Here is a 17887-nt window from a genome sequence, read left to right as displayed (position 1 = left end):
ATATTTTCCTTTTCAAGACCCTGCTTTTATAATTTACAAAATAAGAAAATGACGCTTCTGCATAAACAGCACTGGGTTAAGGGATATTTGTTACCTACAACTGATTCATGTTTGTACCTGTTGAGGTCTGTTCAGTCAAAGCATGGTAGAATGACTCGTTAAGTAAGTGACAGGCAGTAGCAGCCCAGTATAACTGTGCCTTATTGCTTTGTGCATGCTTGAAACACTCCCTGCAGCCAGTCTGGGCTCTGTAGTCCTAGATGAGGTCTTCATGGGTGCTGACCATAAAAAGTTCATCAAAGTAATGAGGCGAGGAGAGAGCTTGGCGCTCATGGGCAGAACTCGGCACCAAGGAGTGTGAACTGGCTCCAGCTGTGACAATAAAACAGCAGGTGGCTGCTGTCATTAGGGGTGGCAGATGAGGCAGGGGACTAACACTCAGCCCACAAAACTCTCATTTGTTAGCCATGGCCACTGTACCATGCAAAATAGCTTCCATCTCAGTCAATTTTACATTGCAAAATATTACACAGTCGCCACAAGAAAATTGGAGCCTTGGGTCTAAAGAACTGTGTGATCTCCTTACACAAAAACACATCTTTGCCAAACGGCATTCCAACTATTTGTATGTTTTTTCTCAAGTATAAAAATACATCATGCTCGCTTGGAATCTTTAACCCATTCAGATGATTGCAATTTCTGGTGTGGTGCTCAGCATTAAGACACGTCTGGAATGATTGTCTGACTTCAGTTTAGAGACCAATCATACTCTAGTGCCCACTGATGTAATGAGCTACAGTCAGCACGTACAAGATGGCTAATATCTTTTCGTAATGCATAATTATGCAGCACAGTGAAGTGGAAGCAGCCTTCCGACATTTTACTTTGCACTGAAAATTTATTTTTTTTAAGCTGTTGATAGTGTAGAGAAGTATAGATCTGAAAATATTTGTCTGTCACTCTCAAGAAGGAAAAAAGAAAAACTTTACAAACAGATTTTATCAACTTACTTTACCTTGGATGTTTATGTCATTTACCTGCTGCTTATTTTGCAGAAAAGAAAAATAAAGTAATAATAAAACATCAAAAAAACAAATATGAAAATAATCTATATATATATATAATAGGCTACGTGCCTCAACCTGCAAGCAAGAAGAAGACGTAGTACCCTGCCCCCAGGGCCGGTCCAAGCATGAAGACATAGCGCCCTGCCCCCAGGGCCGGTCCAAGCATGAAGACATAGCGCCCTGCCCCCAGGGCCGGTCCAAGCATGAAGACGTAGCGCCCTGCCCCCAGGGCCGGTCCAAGCATGAAGACGTAGCGCCCTGCCCCCAGGGCCGGTCCAAGCATGAAGACGTAGCGCCCTGCCCCCAGGGCCGGTCCAAGCAAGAAGACGTAGCGCCCTGCCCCCAGGGCCGGTCCAAGCAAGAAGACATAGCGCCCTGCTCCCAGGGCCGGTCCAAGCAAGAAGACGTAGCGCCCTGCCCCCAGGGCCGGTCCAAGCAAGAAGACGTAGCGCCCTGCCCCCAGGGGCAGTCCTAGACTTGCCGCCGAGCTGGAGGAGGTAGCGGGCAGGAAGGGGGTATTGGGCACAGCGGCGGGGAGGGGGTTCAGACCCCAACTCCCTCACCTGGATCACCCATCTGTGCTCCCCTCTAGCTTAAGTTCAGCAGCAGCAGCCGCTATTAGTAAGAGGCAGTGGGCGGGGATGACTCACCTCTTCTGCGTTCCAGCGTGCGTTCCACTGTCGTCACTTCCTGCAATGCCGTACACTTACAATACAGTGGGCAGCATTGCGGAAAGTGACGACAGTAGAACGCACGCTGGAACGTGGAAGAGGTGAGTCATCCCCGCCCACTGCCTCTTACTAATAGCGGCGGCGGCTGCTGCTGAGCTTAAGCTGGGGAGGGAGCGCAGATGGGGGCCCCCAGGTGAGGGGGGGCAGGAGTCTGACCCCCCTCCCCACCGCTGTGCCCAATACCCCCTTCCTGCCCGCTACCCTCTTATGCGGCGTATGCTACGCCGCGGGTCCGCTAGTATTTATAATAATAATAAAAACAAAAGAAAACACAAAACCATCAAATTCAACCTTTTCTGATACCTTCTAATGATGCTGATGTTGTGGAAGGGAAAACAGAAGCCCAGTGGATACATAAATACCTTCCTGCGCTCATCAATGGCCATCCGATTAATTCCTTGCATCAATAGCTTCAGTAATGAATTCTTATAATTACATCTGGTGATACTAAGAAAATTATCCACTTTCACAAATTTACTTAAAATCTCCATTTCCTATAAAACAAAGAGTAGCATGCAAATTGCAGTAACCAGGACACCCAGTCTAAATTGTTATGGCGTTATTAACTCTTTGTTTGTTTTTAAACCCAAATGTAAACAGTTTTGTTTTCTTTGGACAAAATGTCCCCATACTGTGCTCAGTAGCATGTTTACATTCACAGAGGTGTCATTTTTCTTGTTGGCAGGACATCCAGTACACCCCTTAATGCTTTGCTTTTTTATTTAATTATTTTTATTAGTAGGGTGTCTTGTATCCAGCAGCCCCCCAAGCTACCTGCTGTAGTGAGGGAAGCTCCAGTGAGCAGTTTTGCCTTGAATGACGGGCTAATTCTACTTCTTTTTGATTGCTGAGAACAATGCCAGAAGATTTGCCATATAACTTTCAGCATCCAGTTAAAGGCTGGGTTAGCATTGTCCTCTTATTTAAAGCAAACTTTAACTTAGCGATGTTTCAACTGAGCCCATCCTTGTCATGGTATAAATAATGAAATAACAGTTTTAAGAGTGCACAATGCTAACCATAGATCCAGGATCTATGATTTCATGGCGAGTGCTACCTTTGTAGGTGGTGTGACATGTCACCTGTTCTCCAACACAGCCTAAATCCTGCATGTGTGCATTGAGTATTGGCAGCTGCTGTGCTCTATCCATTATTATTTCATTGTCTGCTAAATAAAAAAAAGCATAGTTTTCCTGTGGTAAGTTAATTTGCTAATCACCAAGAATGGCAATCCCAGACAACAACTGGCTGTTTAAATTATCTGCAGGATAAGCCTGTCCACAATTTAAAGGCCCAGCAAGTGTACCTACACCTGCAGTACCAGATCCAGCAAGGGCTGAACTGATTAAAATATCTCCTCTGTCTAAGAAAGAGTTTCCCATATTAATGCAATAATTTTACAGTAGGGGCGGAGCATGCAGCCAATCTCTATGCCCCTTGTAACCACTGCTATTTGACTTGGGAGCTACATTACCTGTAAGTTGCTCTGCCTCCGTTTAATAAGCTAAAGTGCTGTAATTCCAGTTTTTGTGTTAAAAATATTGTTCTTATATTAAGCCTTGAAATAAAGATACCCGTACAGATGCTATTACTAAATCAGAGCTGACACCTGAGTCAGACACTAAAAGGTTATCTCTGCTTCTGCTGTTATGATGGAATCTTTCATTGGAAAGTAACTGGCTATCGGGCTTGTGTTTGAAGAGAAGGGAGAGTGATTGACAGGTATTGTCAAAACAAAGTACCATACAGTGATCCACTTCATAGAGACTGGAAGGAGAGGAATTTATTATTATTATTATTTTTTATTTTTTTTTACAAACACTTAGGGTATAGGAAGCAACTAAACTCCAGAAAACCTGACCAATTAAGACAGGCTTTATAACATCGCTCTTAGCATCAGGTTTGGCATCTCATTATGTTTTGCAAAAATATTTAATACTAAAGTGAGCTCAGAAAGACTTCCACAAAAATTGATAGAGAGAGAGAAGTCTCTCAAGAAAAAGAGGGGAGGGAAAAAGTGGGGAAGGAGAGAGTGAAACACGAAGTAGAAGTAAGGAAAAGAAGTGAAAACGCCACGAGTTTTCACTTTGAGGAAAAGTGAGGCGGTGTGGAAAGCTCCACTGTGTTTCATAACCTTTTAACTTTGTGCTAGTTACTTTAACATATTTGACCAAAAGTCATGGAGCCATAGCCATCTAATCTGAGCTTTTGAGTACATGAAATGAGAAAGTGGGGGACTCGGGGTCTCAAGGGCCAGAAGCTAAGTAAATGTATTTGTCCAGGTGGATAGATTTGAGGTTCTATTAGTCCCTCAGTTCTCTACAATCAATGTTTTTACCTATGGAGATGGAACAAAAAGAGTAGGTAAGAGAATAAATCCTCTATATTATGATGTACAGAGGAGAAGAATTTAATTTGAAACAAGCTACCATTGTGCCAACAAAGAAAAAAAAGAAAAGTTATGTGTTAGATAAGTCATTTTTTTTTCAAAAGCAGCAGGCACCCATGTGGTTAAACATATTAAAGAGATGAACTTCATCCCAAACTGATCATCAGGGGTCTCTGTATGGCTGATGTTCTGGTGAAACCCCTCCCATAGGAAACTTTGAGGATCATGGTCCTGGCAGTTTCCTGTCTGTGAACCTCGTTGCATTGTGGGAAATAGCTGTTTACAGCTGTTTCCAACTGCCAAAAAAGCAAGAAGCAGCTACTTCCACTGACATCACCTGCCAGCAGTAAAAATGTCACCATGTGATAAATGTCAGAATGTAAATCAGGGAGAGGGGAGCTTTTACAATGGGCAAACAATGACTATAAATCATTTAGGCCTCTTTCACAGTGGGACGTTGCGTTTTATGTGACGTTTAAGTCGCACAAGTCGCCCTAACGCAGCGCATGTAGGTTATGAAATTGGACGTTATTTTGCACTGCGTTATGTGTCTCTTGGTGCGCCGTTTTCGTTGCATACTGATGGAACGAAAATGGCGCATGCGTTACATTTAAAAAAAAAAAAACATTACTGAGCATGTGCAACACACATAACGCAGCAGATACATCGCTAAACACACAGCATGCAGCACTCTTTAATATCGCTACAGGTTACACACTAACGCAACATGTGCACTGTGAATGTCGCACAGACTTTGCATTGCTGTGCTTTACTCTGCGTTATAGAGACTCTGTAACAACATTTTCAGCCTTATTTCTTCTATTCTATAAGTTCCTATACATGTTCTAATGTGGTCTGTCTTACTGCAGCCTTTCTTAGTTTCACAGTGGCTGTATTATCTCTGTCATATAATCTAATCTTCTTTCCTCTGACGGCTTTGTCGGGCTCAGGCACTCAGGCAGGAATGTGCTACTCTGTTTGTGATAGGATAGAAGCTATACACACCCTCTCTAGGCCCCCTGCAGGCTCTGTATGAGTCACAGGCTGAGCTGCTCTCAGCCTTTCTCATGCCATGACTTTTGTTTGTAAACACTGCCTAAAACTAGCAATTAGAATTGGATTGCAGCAGGGAGTGACAGAAACAGCACAGAGGGGCCCAGGAGAACATAATGAATGGAATGGTATGCTTTTTATTATAAGAATTTTAGAGTACAGATTCTCTTTAAAGTATTTTGTAACGTGCGACTTTAACGTCGCACTGTGAAAGAGGCCTTATACATAATTATTGTAAAAATGAAGCACTTTTTTATTACATTATTTTCACTGGAGTTCCTCTTTAATTATTAAACAGCTATAATAAGGTTGAATAGTCAAAGAAGCATATTAATAAGTTAAGCTACTTTTTATCCATTTTCAATAAAAAGGATTTCATCAATCATACTGGTAAATGCTGCTGTTTTTCATTAAAACAACATGTTTGTGATTGGAGCATAGCTATTGCCAGGTGTGTCATTAGGGCAAGAGATTTGGGGGCACTTCACAGAATCTCTGTACACTGTGCCACCGTTGTCTAGGCACAGAGTGCCCATAATAGTGCTCCAAATGTTGGCAATGCTAGTGGGGGGCAGGTCGCATCACTTGACAAACGGGGGGAAGGTGACAAATTGGCATGATTAAACAGCAGCCGGTGGCCACTAATAGCTGCTCTTTCCTCTCTCGTCTCATCCAGCGGCCAGCCCCCCCTCTTTCCCTCAAGTACCTGCTAATAGGCTAGCTGCTCATGGCTTCCCTCATGCTGGGCTGTCACTCATACGACCGTACACACCCCTGGCCGGCCCTGCATCAGTCCCACACATGCCTGCAATAAGAATAGCTGCCTGTGGCTCTGGAATGGTGTGAGCTGGAAACCAGAAGCACTGTGGAAAGGAGCAAGTGGCATTTGGTTCAGGGGAGAGAAAACACTGCACCTCTGGAGCTAAGTGTAGTGTAGTGTTTCTCCCTCACCAGTTCCACTTACCCCACTAGCCAGCATTGTTTTGCACCCACCCCACCAGCTACCAGTGTTTCCCACCCAACCCACAACCCCACTAGCTACCAGTGTTTACCATCCTACCTACAGGCCAGCAGTGTTTTGCACCCATCCACCCCACCAGCTAGCATTGTTTCCCACCCACTCCACCAGGTATCTGTGTTTCCCACCCACCCCTACTGTCTTTTTTTCTAGTGGAAATCCCATTCTGACCTTCCAACCCTTTAAAAGATAAACAGGTATAATGTGAATTCAGAGACATTTTGTCCATATTGAAAGTATGCTCTCTGGCTGCTGGAAGATTATGAAAGGATTTTACAGCAGCCCAGCTGACTGAAGGCCTGCACTGCTGTCTAAACAGTAGACATTTCTGTTTATGGCATATGCACATGTTGTGACACTGTAGTCCTTCCTTAAACTTGTAATCTTAAAAATAAATATGCTGCAAGTGTAATTGTTTTTAGCACCGCTATTAGGGTTTTTTTTTTAGGATAAAATGGGACTTTGTTGACTTTGGGGCAGGTATCATAAGCTGCTCATTTTTCTCATAACTATAAATGGCACCCACAGTGTCTGTCTGCATTGGCAATGCCTTTTCTGCTTTAGTGCCTTGAGCTTTCATTACACCAAATGTAAATCTTTCCATCCAATCTAAACACGTTGACTTCAACACACCATAAAGAATACCATCTTTTTCCTGCACACATGGCAGGATAGATTTGTCATAGCAAGGCATCCTAGACATGAATAGCCATGAAAATCAGCTTGATTATTTTTCAAACATTTTGCTAGTCTCAGTGATTATCGGCAATGAGTAAAACCTCTCTTTCTTGGATCAACGATGGAAGCTGCATGCTTAGAAGGGAATAAAATAGTTCCTGCCAATAATTGCCTCTAAAACAAACCCCTGAGGCGAAGGGATGATAAGGCCCTTATTCACCAAATTAGTTCTCACCTGATGGTGCTTGCTAGTGCTGAAACATTTGTCACGTCAAGTGAGGACAATTTAGAAACATGTCTCAGCCTTGAGTTAGGAAGGGAGCCACCCTGGAATAAGCACTGTAGATGACAGCTTACAAAGCTGAGACAGGGCAGTGGTGTTTATGGTAGAGTGACACGCAGCTGTTCAGTTTTATTATATGTACTTCACAATACACAATAAAGCACATGGAGGTCTGAAAGATAAACTGCATATAAAAACAATATGGAAGACATATGGATCACATTAGTAAGGTGTTAAAGCTGAACCTCAAACACAGAACAAAACATACCATTATAGCAGCAGACTTAGTTTGCCATACAAAGCTTCTGTCACTGAAAATCCCATTTAAAATATTTTGTCACATGACCTCAAGCAGCCCAACAAAAAACAAAAGCAAGCTCCACAAGGCTAGTTTCCTGTGCTGCATGTCTTCATCATCATGATACCTATCTCTGAGAAGGTTACAGCCTGCAGTCTATCCTGCATTAGCCAGTGAAAGGACTCTCCTGCCTGTGGAATGTTTTTTTCATTTTTTAAACTCCAGATAAATCCTATGCCCAACTTATTTCACCATACTCCATACCCATTTCCCACCATTTCATTGTGAAATGATTTCCTACCTACAGCATAAACTGTGCTATATGCACCTCTTCCCCTGGTGATGCAGGGAACTGACAGATACACAGGCCTTGGATCTATGGACTCAGCAGAAGGGAGGCATGGCTGAGTAAACTACAAATAGTATACTGAAGCACCACTAAATGTACCGTATACCAAAAGTAATGCTAAACATTAGCAGGAGTTTAATGTGGATTTCCTTATCAGTGAACTGCTCAGTGAAACTAGCAATTGTGAGACCTGGGGCCCATAAGAGCTGTTTCAGCCTTTCTTTTGAATCAACAGTGATTCCAAAAGGGCTAGACTAATTAAAGTTAATAAAAGGGATTCCACAAAAGCAACTGTGATTTCCTGAAATCGCAATTGCGGGTCCTGCAGAATGTTAGGTGCGTTTTTGGCCTAATACAAAGTATTTTAATTATCATTCAAGGATATGGATAAGGATACAGCAATTGCAAAAATTGCATTGCGATCGCTCTACAAGCAATTTTGCAGTGATTTTACTACCCAAGTCACAGAAAAATAAATAAATAAAAACGCAAATCACAATTGCGAACAATCGACAGCATTCCATTAAAAAGCACTTTGAAATCTCTGAGATTGGACTGGAATACACTGCAAAAACCACTCACAAAGCGCAATTGCTCCTTGCAGTGGGCCCCAAGCCTTAAAAGAGCCTTTAAATGCCATCTAAACCAAGCAAGGGTACCTAAGGTAAGGCACCACCAGGGGAGGGAGGGGGAGGTTGTTAAGGTTAGGCACCATCAGCAGGGTATTAGTGCTGGGCACCATCAGCAGTGTATTAAGGTTAGGCACTACCAGACAGGGTATTGGGGTTGAGCACCATCAGCAGGGTATTAAGGTTAGGCACTACCAGATAGGGTATTGGGGTTGAGCACCATCAGTAGAGTATTAAGGTTAGGCACCACCAGACAGGGTATTGGGGTTGAGCACCATAAGCAGGGTATTAAGGTTAGGCACTACCAGACAGGGTATTGGGGTTGAGCACCATCAGCAGGGTATTAAGGTTAGGCACCACCAGACAGGGTATTGAGGTTGAGCACCATCAGCAGGGTATTAAGGTTAGGCACTACCAGACAGGGTATTGGGGTTGAGCACCATCAGCAGGGTATAAAGGTTAGGCACCACCAGACAGGGTATTAGGGTTGGGCACCATGAGGGGGGTCTTAGGATTAGGCATCACCCAAGGGAGGGTTCTGTGTGAGAGTAGGGTTAGGTCAGGTCATGGTAATACTGGTAATACTGGTAAAGATTTCCAATATTTGACTACTGTAATTAAGTAGTATAATGTTGATCATTTTACAGATATTCTTTTATTTGCTTTCTCTGGTGCCCTTTTCATTAGGGTTTTTTTTTTTTTTTTTACACGTATGCCATGTGATGGTTAGGCATGTACATGGTAATGTGCTAGATTATCCTCCATTCGCTGTTTGTAGGGCTACATGTCAGGAATGCCTCTTTTAAACACCAATGTGAAGGAGCCCTACAGTGTAGTTTTTTCAAGGATTTTGTGTTCTGCTAAGCGCTCTGTTCATTTTATAATTCAGCTGTGTCCATTAGAAGAGGAATGTCCAGATGAGTTCTGTGTTTAATGTTAAAAATCTTATAACATGCCAGTTTGATTTGTATCTCTTCATATCCTTGAATGCTAATTAAAATCGTATTTCTGCATATTTCATGCCTTTCGTGTACATATGCAAATGGATTCCCATTGCCTTTCAGCAATTAGTAATTATGTTTATGAAGGACAGCTGTAATACATAATTAACAAAAATGTTTGCGAGTCCTTTTCACACTGAAAGTTGTAAGTGAAATATTAGCCTACCAAATGACCAATTTCATCTTTTTAGACTTTCTGATATCTAAATTTGTCAGTCGCCGTCATCTCATATTTACAGCTGTGTTCAGAAAATCTCAGCTCTCAAACCATATCTGATGGCTTCTCTGCTAATTCCTACACAGGCCAATAGATGCCCACAGGAGCTTGTATTACTTGTCTGTACATCAGAAATGCTGCCAAACAAGAACACTTCTACCTCTAAAAGAAATGATTATGGATTGCAGTCATTGTATGGGACATGACATTTTAACTATTTGAATCAGATTTTTTTTTTTTTTTTCAAAAATACATAATGTAATGCAAGGTGCAGCCATGACTCTTGCTATAAAAAGTAGGCTGGGTTTCCTAATAAGAAAGGTCAGCACTAGTAGCATGCCTGGAGTCACCCATTCTTGACCAATTGAGTGAATGGGTGCTCCCTCTCCAGCAGGGAGTACATCACTGAGTGTGTGTGTGTGTGTGTGTGTGTGTGTGTGTGTGTGTGTGGGGGGGGGGGGGGGGGGGCGATGCTATGCATATGACCCTGTCAGCCACTCTGCGGCAGGGTCATATAGAGAAGGATTTGTGCAGTGATTGCGTGGCAGGTGATCACCACACCGGCATAGTGTAAAACTGTCCTCCAGTTTCACAAAAAGTCAGCATTTGAAACCCAGCCAGTCATTCAATAATAATAAAAAATCTAATGAAAAAGTAGTGTAAGTGCAATACACACATCTTTGTGGTTTGAAAATTATGATTTACTCCACACAATAATTTAAATACATAGTCCTAAACTAGGGTTTTACTACTTTTTAGAGAAATCAGTAGATTCTTAAAACAAAGATGAATTAATTAGAGTTGGGAGGGATGCAGAGTTTGCATCCAGAACTGCTGGTGTCTAACAAACCTATAGCGTTACATTTTACAGAACCACATCAACCCCACATGCAGACAGCCTGTTTCAGACTTTTGTGCCTCCTCAATACATGGCAGGGATTGATATGGCTCTATGGCAGGCATGGGCAAACTCGGCCCTCCAGCTTTACGGAACTACAAGTCCCACAATGCATTTGCCTTTATGAGTCATGACTGTGGCTGTCAGACTCCTGCAATGCATTGTGGGACTTGTAGTTCCTTAACAGCTGGAGGGCCAAGTTTGCCCATGCCTGCTCTATGGGATAGGGCTTGCACCAGTATAATAGAGTAACCAAACAGCAGAATTATCACAAGTACCTTCTGTTTTAAGAAGGCAAATCACACTAAGGGCCCTTTTACACTTAATCAGTTGCTCTCAGTTATAACGGAAAGAATACTGATTTTCAAAGTAATGCCCATGTTTTTCTATGGAACTTTTCACACTTAACGAGTTTTAACTGAAATCTTTTTCACAATGCACTGCTATGGAAAAAATGCGTACTAACGCACACTAACACACACCAACTGATTAAGTGTAAATGGGCCCTTAGCATTGCTTTTTTGTAAGAGGGCTTTTCGGTCTCTTTTAGTGTCCTATACTGTCCTAGTGGTTTTCAGTCAACCTTAGCTATTTGGTTACTCTGAGAGAATTTTAGAATGGGGACTATGCCAGTCCCCTTATTCCCCTCATTTTGGATTTCCTTTTAGTATTCATACTTCACGATGAAGTCTAAAGCTGGCCACTAACGGTCCAATTTCTAGCAAAAAATAGTTCGAGCGATCAGAAATTCTGATCGGAAGTGAAATATTGTAATACATCGTTCACTACACCATCATCGAACCAATCTTTGCTTCCTATCTATCACAACCAACAAGAAAATCCAAATTTTGGTTCGACGAAAATTCATTCGGACAACATTTTTTTCAATCGTTCATAATCGATTGTGTCCACCAATTGAGATTATTTACAACCAATCCAATCAGAATTTCTGATCGCTCGAACGATTTTTCGCTAGAAATTGGACCGTTAGTGGCCACCTTTAGGAGACATATTTTTTTTACAAAACAAAGGAAAAGAGAGTGTGTAATAAGGAAAAGAAGAGATGAGCTAAAGAGAGGAAAAACTGCTCTTGTCCAGTCAGTGTGGTGTAGAAAAAGTGCATCATGGGAGTAATCATGTTTACTACTGGCGCACAGACCTAGAGGGTTTTGTTTTATTCCTTTAGTTGAAGACACACACTTTTTTTCCTTATATTGTAACATTCTGTGGAGATGCAGCTGCGGGCAGTCAGGATGCCCCCGCAACTGCTTCAGTTTCCCTGTCGGGCATTTCTCCTGTCCCCTCGGCGTCTAGCACGCCGAGGGGATTGTCAGTTGCTCATAGAGTAGCTTTGTCGCGCGCGCACAGACGGGACCTTTTATGCGGGGAGGAGGCGTGTCAGCTGACCTGCCGGTCGGCTGACTCCGGAGGAGACTCTCGGCAGCCCTGATTGGCTGATGGGTGTGGGCGTGGCTGAGGGGGCTCCTCCGCTTCTTAAGCCTCCGAGAATCACTCGCAACTTGTCTGCTGTTGCGAATGCTTTGTGTGAGCACTCAGACCTTAGTTAGATCCGGTGTGCTATGATCTGGGAGGAAACCAGGGATTTAACACAAGACTAGGAATTCATATTGCTACTGTTGTTATTGCTTGATTATCTGTGTATGACTCTGGCTCTCTTCTGACTACGCTTACGCTATAAGATTCTGTACTTTCGCCCATCTGATCCTATTGCTGACTCTGCCTGAAATACCTTTATCCTTCTGCTTGCCGATTCTGTACTGTATTCTCCTGTCTGTTGCCGAACCAATCTGTCTTACCACTCTACTCACCAGTGAGCCCTTGTCACTGGTGAGGTTCTTTACTGATATACCCACCAGCTCCTCTGGTGAGGTTCTGTACTGCTTATACCCACCAGCTCCTCTGGTGAGGTTCCTTACTGATAGTACCCACCAGCTCCTCTGGTGAGGTTCTGCCAAAACTAATCAGTATTACTGTTGCACCAAGCACTGTACACTTGTTTACTATACTTGCATTATTGGTGATTCTGCAGATCACCATATGATCAGGTATAGTGTCCGATTATTGGTGATACTGCAGATCACACAATAATCAGACTTCTGATTGCTAAACCAATCGTTACATATATACTGTAGACACCCGAACTACCTCTGTTCCAAATTGCAGCCCCCCACATTCCTGCTGCAATTTGGCACCTGAAGAAGGGGGAAACCCCCGAAACATGTTGTGTTTTGCAATCTACAAATTAAACAAAGGTTTATTTACAACAAATTAGTGTTTCCTCCTAAGTTATATTGAATAAGCTTCACACTGGTGCCGAGTTCATTTCCACCTGACACTTTCTCTTTAACTAAAATAGTAATACACAGAAACATATAAAGAAGCAGAATGTTATATGAATTTGCTTCCAAGAATAATAATTATACAGTATGTGATTGGAAAATTGCTTGTTTCACTAGTCAGTGTTGCAATTTCAGCAAGAAATGTTGAACTGTGCAGGTCTACTTTGTACTTAGGTTGTAGTTATCAATTGAAATTATTTGTTTTCTCTTTCAGGGTGGCCTTTGTTATGAGAAAACATCTAAATAACCATTTACTAGGAAAGCATGGAGTTGGAACACCAAAGGAAAGGTGAGTGACTACAATAGACCTGCTCTTCTAAAATGTATTTCTGACTCGACTATAAACCTTTCATGATTAAATTACACTACGGTGGTATCTGTTGTATGGCACCCTCAGCTGTGTAAAGAAAAACAATTGTGCTCCATTCCTACATATTGCATTATTTATTTTCCCGCCAAATTAATGTCTGTGCTGATTTCCTTACACAATTCAGAGCTCTTGCTTTGCTTATGAAATGGTATGTGATGCCCAAAACATCCCACTTTCCAAAATGTGGTTTTGTGTATGTCTTTCTGAAGTCTCAGGAGTCTTAAGAGGAGCTAAAGCAAATAAAATTCGGTAATGCATAAAACAGGAAATAAAATCATAAGATTTTATGTCAACTACTCCATCTGTATCAATCACTTGTGAGGCCAAATCTGGAGCATACAGTTTTGGACACCACACTATAGAAAGAACATAGGCATTCTAGAAGAGGTACAAAGATAAAGCAAATGTGTTATTCAAAGGGATGAAAGGTCTCATTTATTAAGAAGGGTTAGAGAAACTGGGCTAATTAAGCTTGGAAAAAAGATGACCGAGAAGTTTCCTGATTAACAAAAGGCAAATTAGAATTCTGTCTAAGTCTGTATAAAGGACAAGGGAGCATGATCTACATATGGAAGAAAGGAGATTTTTACCACCATGTAGAAAGGGGTTTGCCAAGTGGGAATTGCTTAATTGTTGAATATCTCACTACAGGAAATTGTTATTCCTAATTCTATACTTGCATTTAAAAAGGGTTTGGATGCTTTCTTAACTTTGAAGGGAATCCACAGCTATGACTGCTAGGTGTAGGAAGATGATGCTTTGATCCAGTCAGGAAGATGATTTGTGAGGTTGAACTTGGTGGACACGTCATTTTTCAACCTAGACAACTGTATGCAACTCAAGGATTATACAGTTATTGCTTTCACCTTCAAACCTGACAACATTAACAGAGTATCTTCCGTAGTGTAAATCCATCTTTGTTATAATTAAAATTCCCTTTGAAAACTCACACGGTATAAAATCAACATAAGCACATCAATGAAGGTGGAGGTATATGAGCAGCTCTAAACTAAACCTCATCCCACAACGGCTAACAGCTGTCCAGCTATCCTGCCTCACCTCTGTTCCACACCCAGGTGGGGCTGGTGTGTGCAATGACATCAGATGTGGCCATATGCAAGCTCCGCCCTACACATTTTGTCTTCTTATTTGGATGGTTTATATTATTTTAGGGGTTTGCTGCAAAACTACAGATTGTTTATTCTTCTAGCTGATTTGATTTACTGTTTTAAAGTCAGCTGTACCGATTTGATTTACTGTTTTAAAGTCAGCTGTACCAACTTGACTTACTGCCTTCACACTACACTCTTCACATAATTTAACTTATTCAGTAAAGTTGCAGATACATGTCTTCTGTTGTCTATGCCCATTATAAACCACTCTTTCTCTTTCCATTAGTAAAACTGACTGCAGTTACAACTTTGCTCACTACTTGGCCTCGATAGGTTAAAGGGGTGCTATGTCACAAACCACAAATGTGACACTCCATGTCAACATCCCCTCAAGTGCAGGAACAGTGGGAAAGGAAGTGTCTACCATGATCACTTCACCACACTTTTACATTTTCTTTTGCTTGTTGTTTCTGCTTCCCTCAGCATACCCATACTTTTTTTCCGCTGGACTCACAGGGGGACATTTATCAACAATGTCTGAGACAGAATATTGGATATTGGTAGGCTTTTAGAAATCCGTGTAGGACTGTCTCAGACATCTTAAGAACTCACTAGATAGTGCAGTTTCCTTCTTAAACTGTTAGGAATAGGAGGCGTTAGGGAGGTTTCTCAGACAGTGCAGTGTGTGAGGGAAATTGCTGTTGCTGAGGTAACCAACACATTTGCTGTATTGGTACCGTCAAGTTCTCAGGAGGAATTCAGCAGGTAGGAGGAGATCTTCACACATCATGCATTGCCTGCAATCTTTAGAAGTGCTATAAAGCACTTCTTAAAGGGATCTAAGCAGCTCCTGGCTTCAAATAGCTGCAAGGGCTGCCATTGTTCAGAAGCTCACCCCCCTGCTATTTTACCACTGCCATTATCCAGGCTAGGTGTGAAATTCTTAAACTGTAACTGATGTTTTCTGTTTGAAGTACAATGAGGGTTTGTTTGTGGTCAATTAAGTCTAATGAGGTGATTTCTTATCTGCCTTCCACCATCTCCTGCTCAGGGTCCACAGGTTCTTTACAGACGGACAAAGTGGCAATTTAACCCTTAGATGTAAAATAATTAGGTGAAATGAAAGTTGTTTTTTTTTTAATAATAAACCACATTTTTACAATGCATTTTTAATTTGCTATAGAGCTGCCCTGGGTGTTAAAAATGATGCTCGGTTCACTTTAATCTGCAGCAGTTTAACCGGTTCAGCGCCGCAGTGCCGAAAATCTCATGCATCCGAGCAACGTTCACCTCCCATTCATTCGCCTATAACTTTATTGCTACTTATCACAATGAATTGATCTATAGCTTGTTTTTTCCGCCACCAATTAGGCTTTCTGTGGGTGATACATTTTGCTAAGAGCCACTTTACTGTAAATGCATTTTAACAGGAAGAATAAGAAAAAAACTGAAAAAATTCATTATTTCTCAGTTTTTGGCCATTATAGTTTGAAATTAATATATGCTACCGTAATTAAAACGCATGTATTTTATTTGCCCATATGTCCCGGTTATTACACCATGTAAACGATGTCCCTATCACAATTTATGGTGCCAATATTTCATTTAGAAATAAAGGTGCATTTTTTCAATTTGCGTCCATCACTATTTATAAGCTTATAATTTTAAATAATATAATAACATATTCTCTTGACATGCATATTTAAAAAGTTCAGACCCTTGGGTAACTATTTATGTTGTTTTTGTTTTTTTTTTAAACTGTTTTTTTTTTTTTTTTTTTTATAAAAAAAGTGTATGTGGGTAATTTTTGGTGTGGATGGGAAACAGCTAATTTTAAATGTAAAATAATGTTTTTTTTTAATCAAAAATGTATGTGGGTGCAGTTTACTATTTGGCCACAAGATGGCCACAGTGAAAAAAGTCCTAGATGCGAACCAGCTCGCATCTAGGAACTAAAATGCTGAGTTGTTGTTTCCTGGGGGCAGAAATACCGCGCTCTCTGGAGAGAAAGCGTCGGTATTTCTGCGGGGAAGTTAGATCGGTGAATGGGAATTATATTCCCATTCACTGATCGGGGGGCTAGCGGCGGGCGGCGGGAGCGCGCGCGGGGGCGCGCCCGATCGCGCGCACGAGCCGGCGGCAGCACCAGTGCCTATCTGGACGAGGAAGCTCGTCCAGATAGGCCGAACTGGTTAAAGAAAACCTGTACTGAAAATTAAAAGTCAAAATAAGCATACACAAGTCATACTTACCTTCCATGTAGTCTACTCCTCAGTGTCTTTCTCCTCTCCTGCGTCCTGTTTGTTCACTGTGATCAAGGGAATTTTCCGTCCTCCATTTTCAAAATGGCCATTACCCATAACCGCTTTCTGGTTAGCACACAGTTAAACTGTAACATCGCCTACTTGAGCCATAGGGAAACATGGACATTACCTGGTACATCCGTTTTCCTCTCAGCTATAACTGACAGCAACTGATATTTTACTGACAGCAACTGATATATTTCAGATCTGACAAAATATTGTCAGAACTGGAAGGGATTATTGTCAGAAGAAAATGGTGAGCTTCTGAGAGGAACTGATGGCAAGGTAACTATGTAATGTTCATTTGAAGTTACCTCACGTGTTTATTTTAAATATTTTTACTCAGTCCAGGTTCTCTTTAAGGATGGATTTGCATTTTTCTTAACTTTAGTACAGTTCTAGAAATTAATGCTAAACTGCTACTATTAAAGAGAACCAGAGACGAAGCACCCTCATGTATTTTATTACATTTATCAGTGGGAACATGACAGTAAACACCTACCCTGCTTTTAGTTTTATTCTTCTCAGTCTAATCTATTTGTTATCAGCTGTGATAAGAATCCACCGACTATTCAGTCGAGGTTTGACCTGGAATCATTATAACTGAGTCACTCTTCTGTGGAGTATTTTCAAGCCCAAGCCTGCCACCTCCTGGATCAGATTTCATACTCAGAGCTGTTGACATGGGAGGGGCTGCTGATGCCGAGAAAGAAGCTCTGAAACAGTGTATCTGTGTGCAGTGTGAAGCCTGTCATTATCTATTGCCTGGTGGGATACCTGGTGGGATATTGCCACTCTAAATAAATATGATAAGAGGGGAATAGTGCCAAAAAAACTCAGATGGGATGTTACCCCTAATGATGGGGAGGAGGGGGAGGAGAATGATGAGGAATGGGAGACGTTTTTTGAAAAGAGTGGGAATCAGCTGATTAAATTATATATAAAAAGAAAAACGAAGAGATTGGAACGATTAGGAGGAGAAATTGAGGAATTAAGAACAAAATTAGAACCATATAAGGAATTTGAGGAATATAAAAAACGACTGGAGAAAATCCAGGAGTCATTAAATAAGAGTGAAAAAGAAATTATAATAGACAAACAAAAACAATACGCTAGAGATGTAGAGGAATA

At 41.6% G+C, this 17887-nt stretch overlaps 1 protein-coding gene across 1 annotated transcript in view; it reads left to right on the top strand.

The window, feature by feature from the left end:
• Nucleotides 1-17887, top strand: part of ZNF407 (zinc finger protein 407) — a 716766-nt gene that overhangs the window by 309518 nt on the left and 389361 nt on the right. Inside the window, exon 4 of the mRNA XM_068237071.1 lies at nucleotides 13186-13260. Within this exon, the coding sequence (XP_068093172.1) occupies nucleotides 13186-13260 (75 nt within the window). The remainder of the gene's footprint in view (nucleotides 1-13185; nucleotides 13261-17887) is intronic.

Source organism: Hyperolius riggenbachi, chromosome 5 (genome assembly GCF_040937935.1).
Source record: "Hyperolius riggenbachi isolate aHypRig1 chromosome 5, aHypRig1.pri, whole genome shotgun sequence".
Lineage (NCBI taxonomy): Eukaryota > Metazoa > Chordata > Amphibia > Anura > Hyperoliidae > Hyperolius > Hyperolius riggenbachi.
The sequence above is the reverse complement of the archived record's forward strand: the minus strand, read 5'-3'. Positions and strand labels throughout refer to the sequence as shown.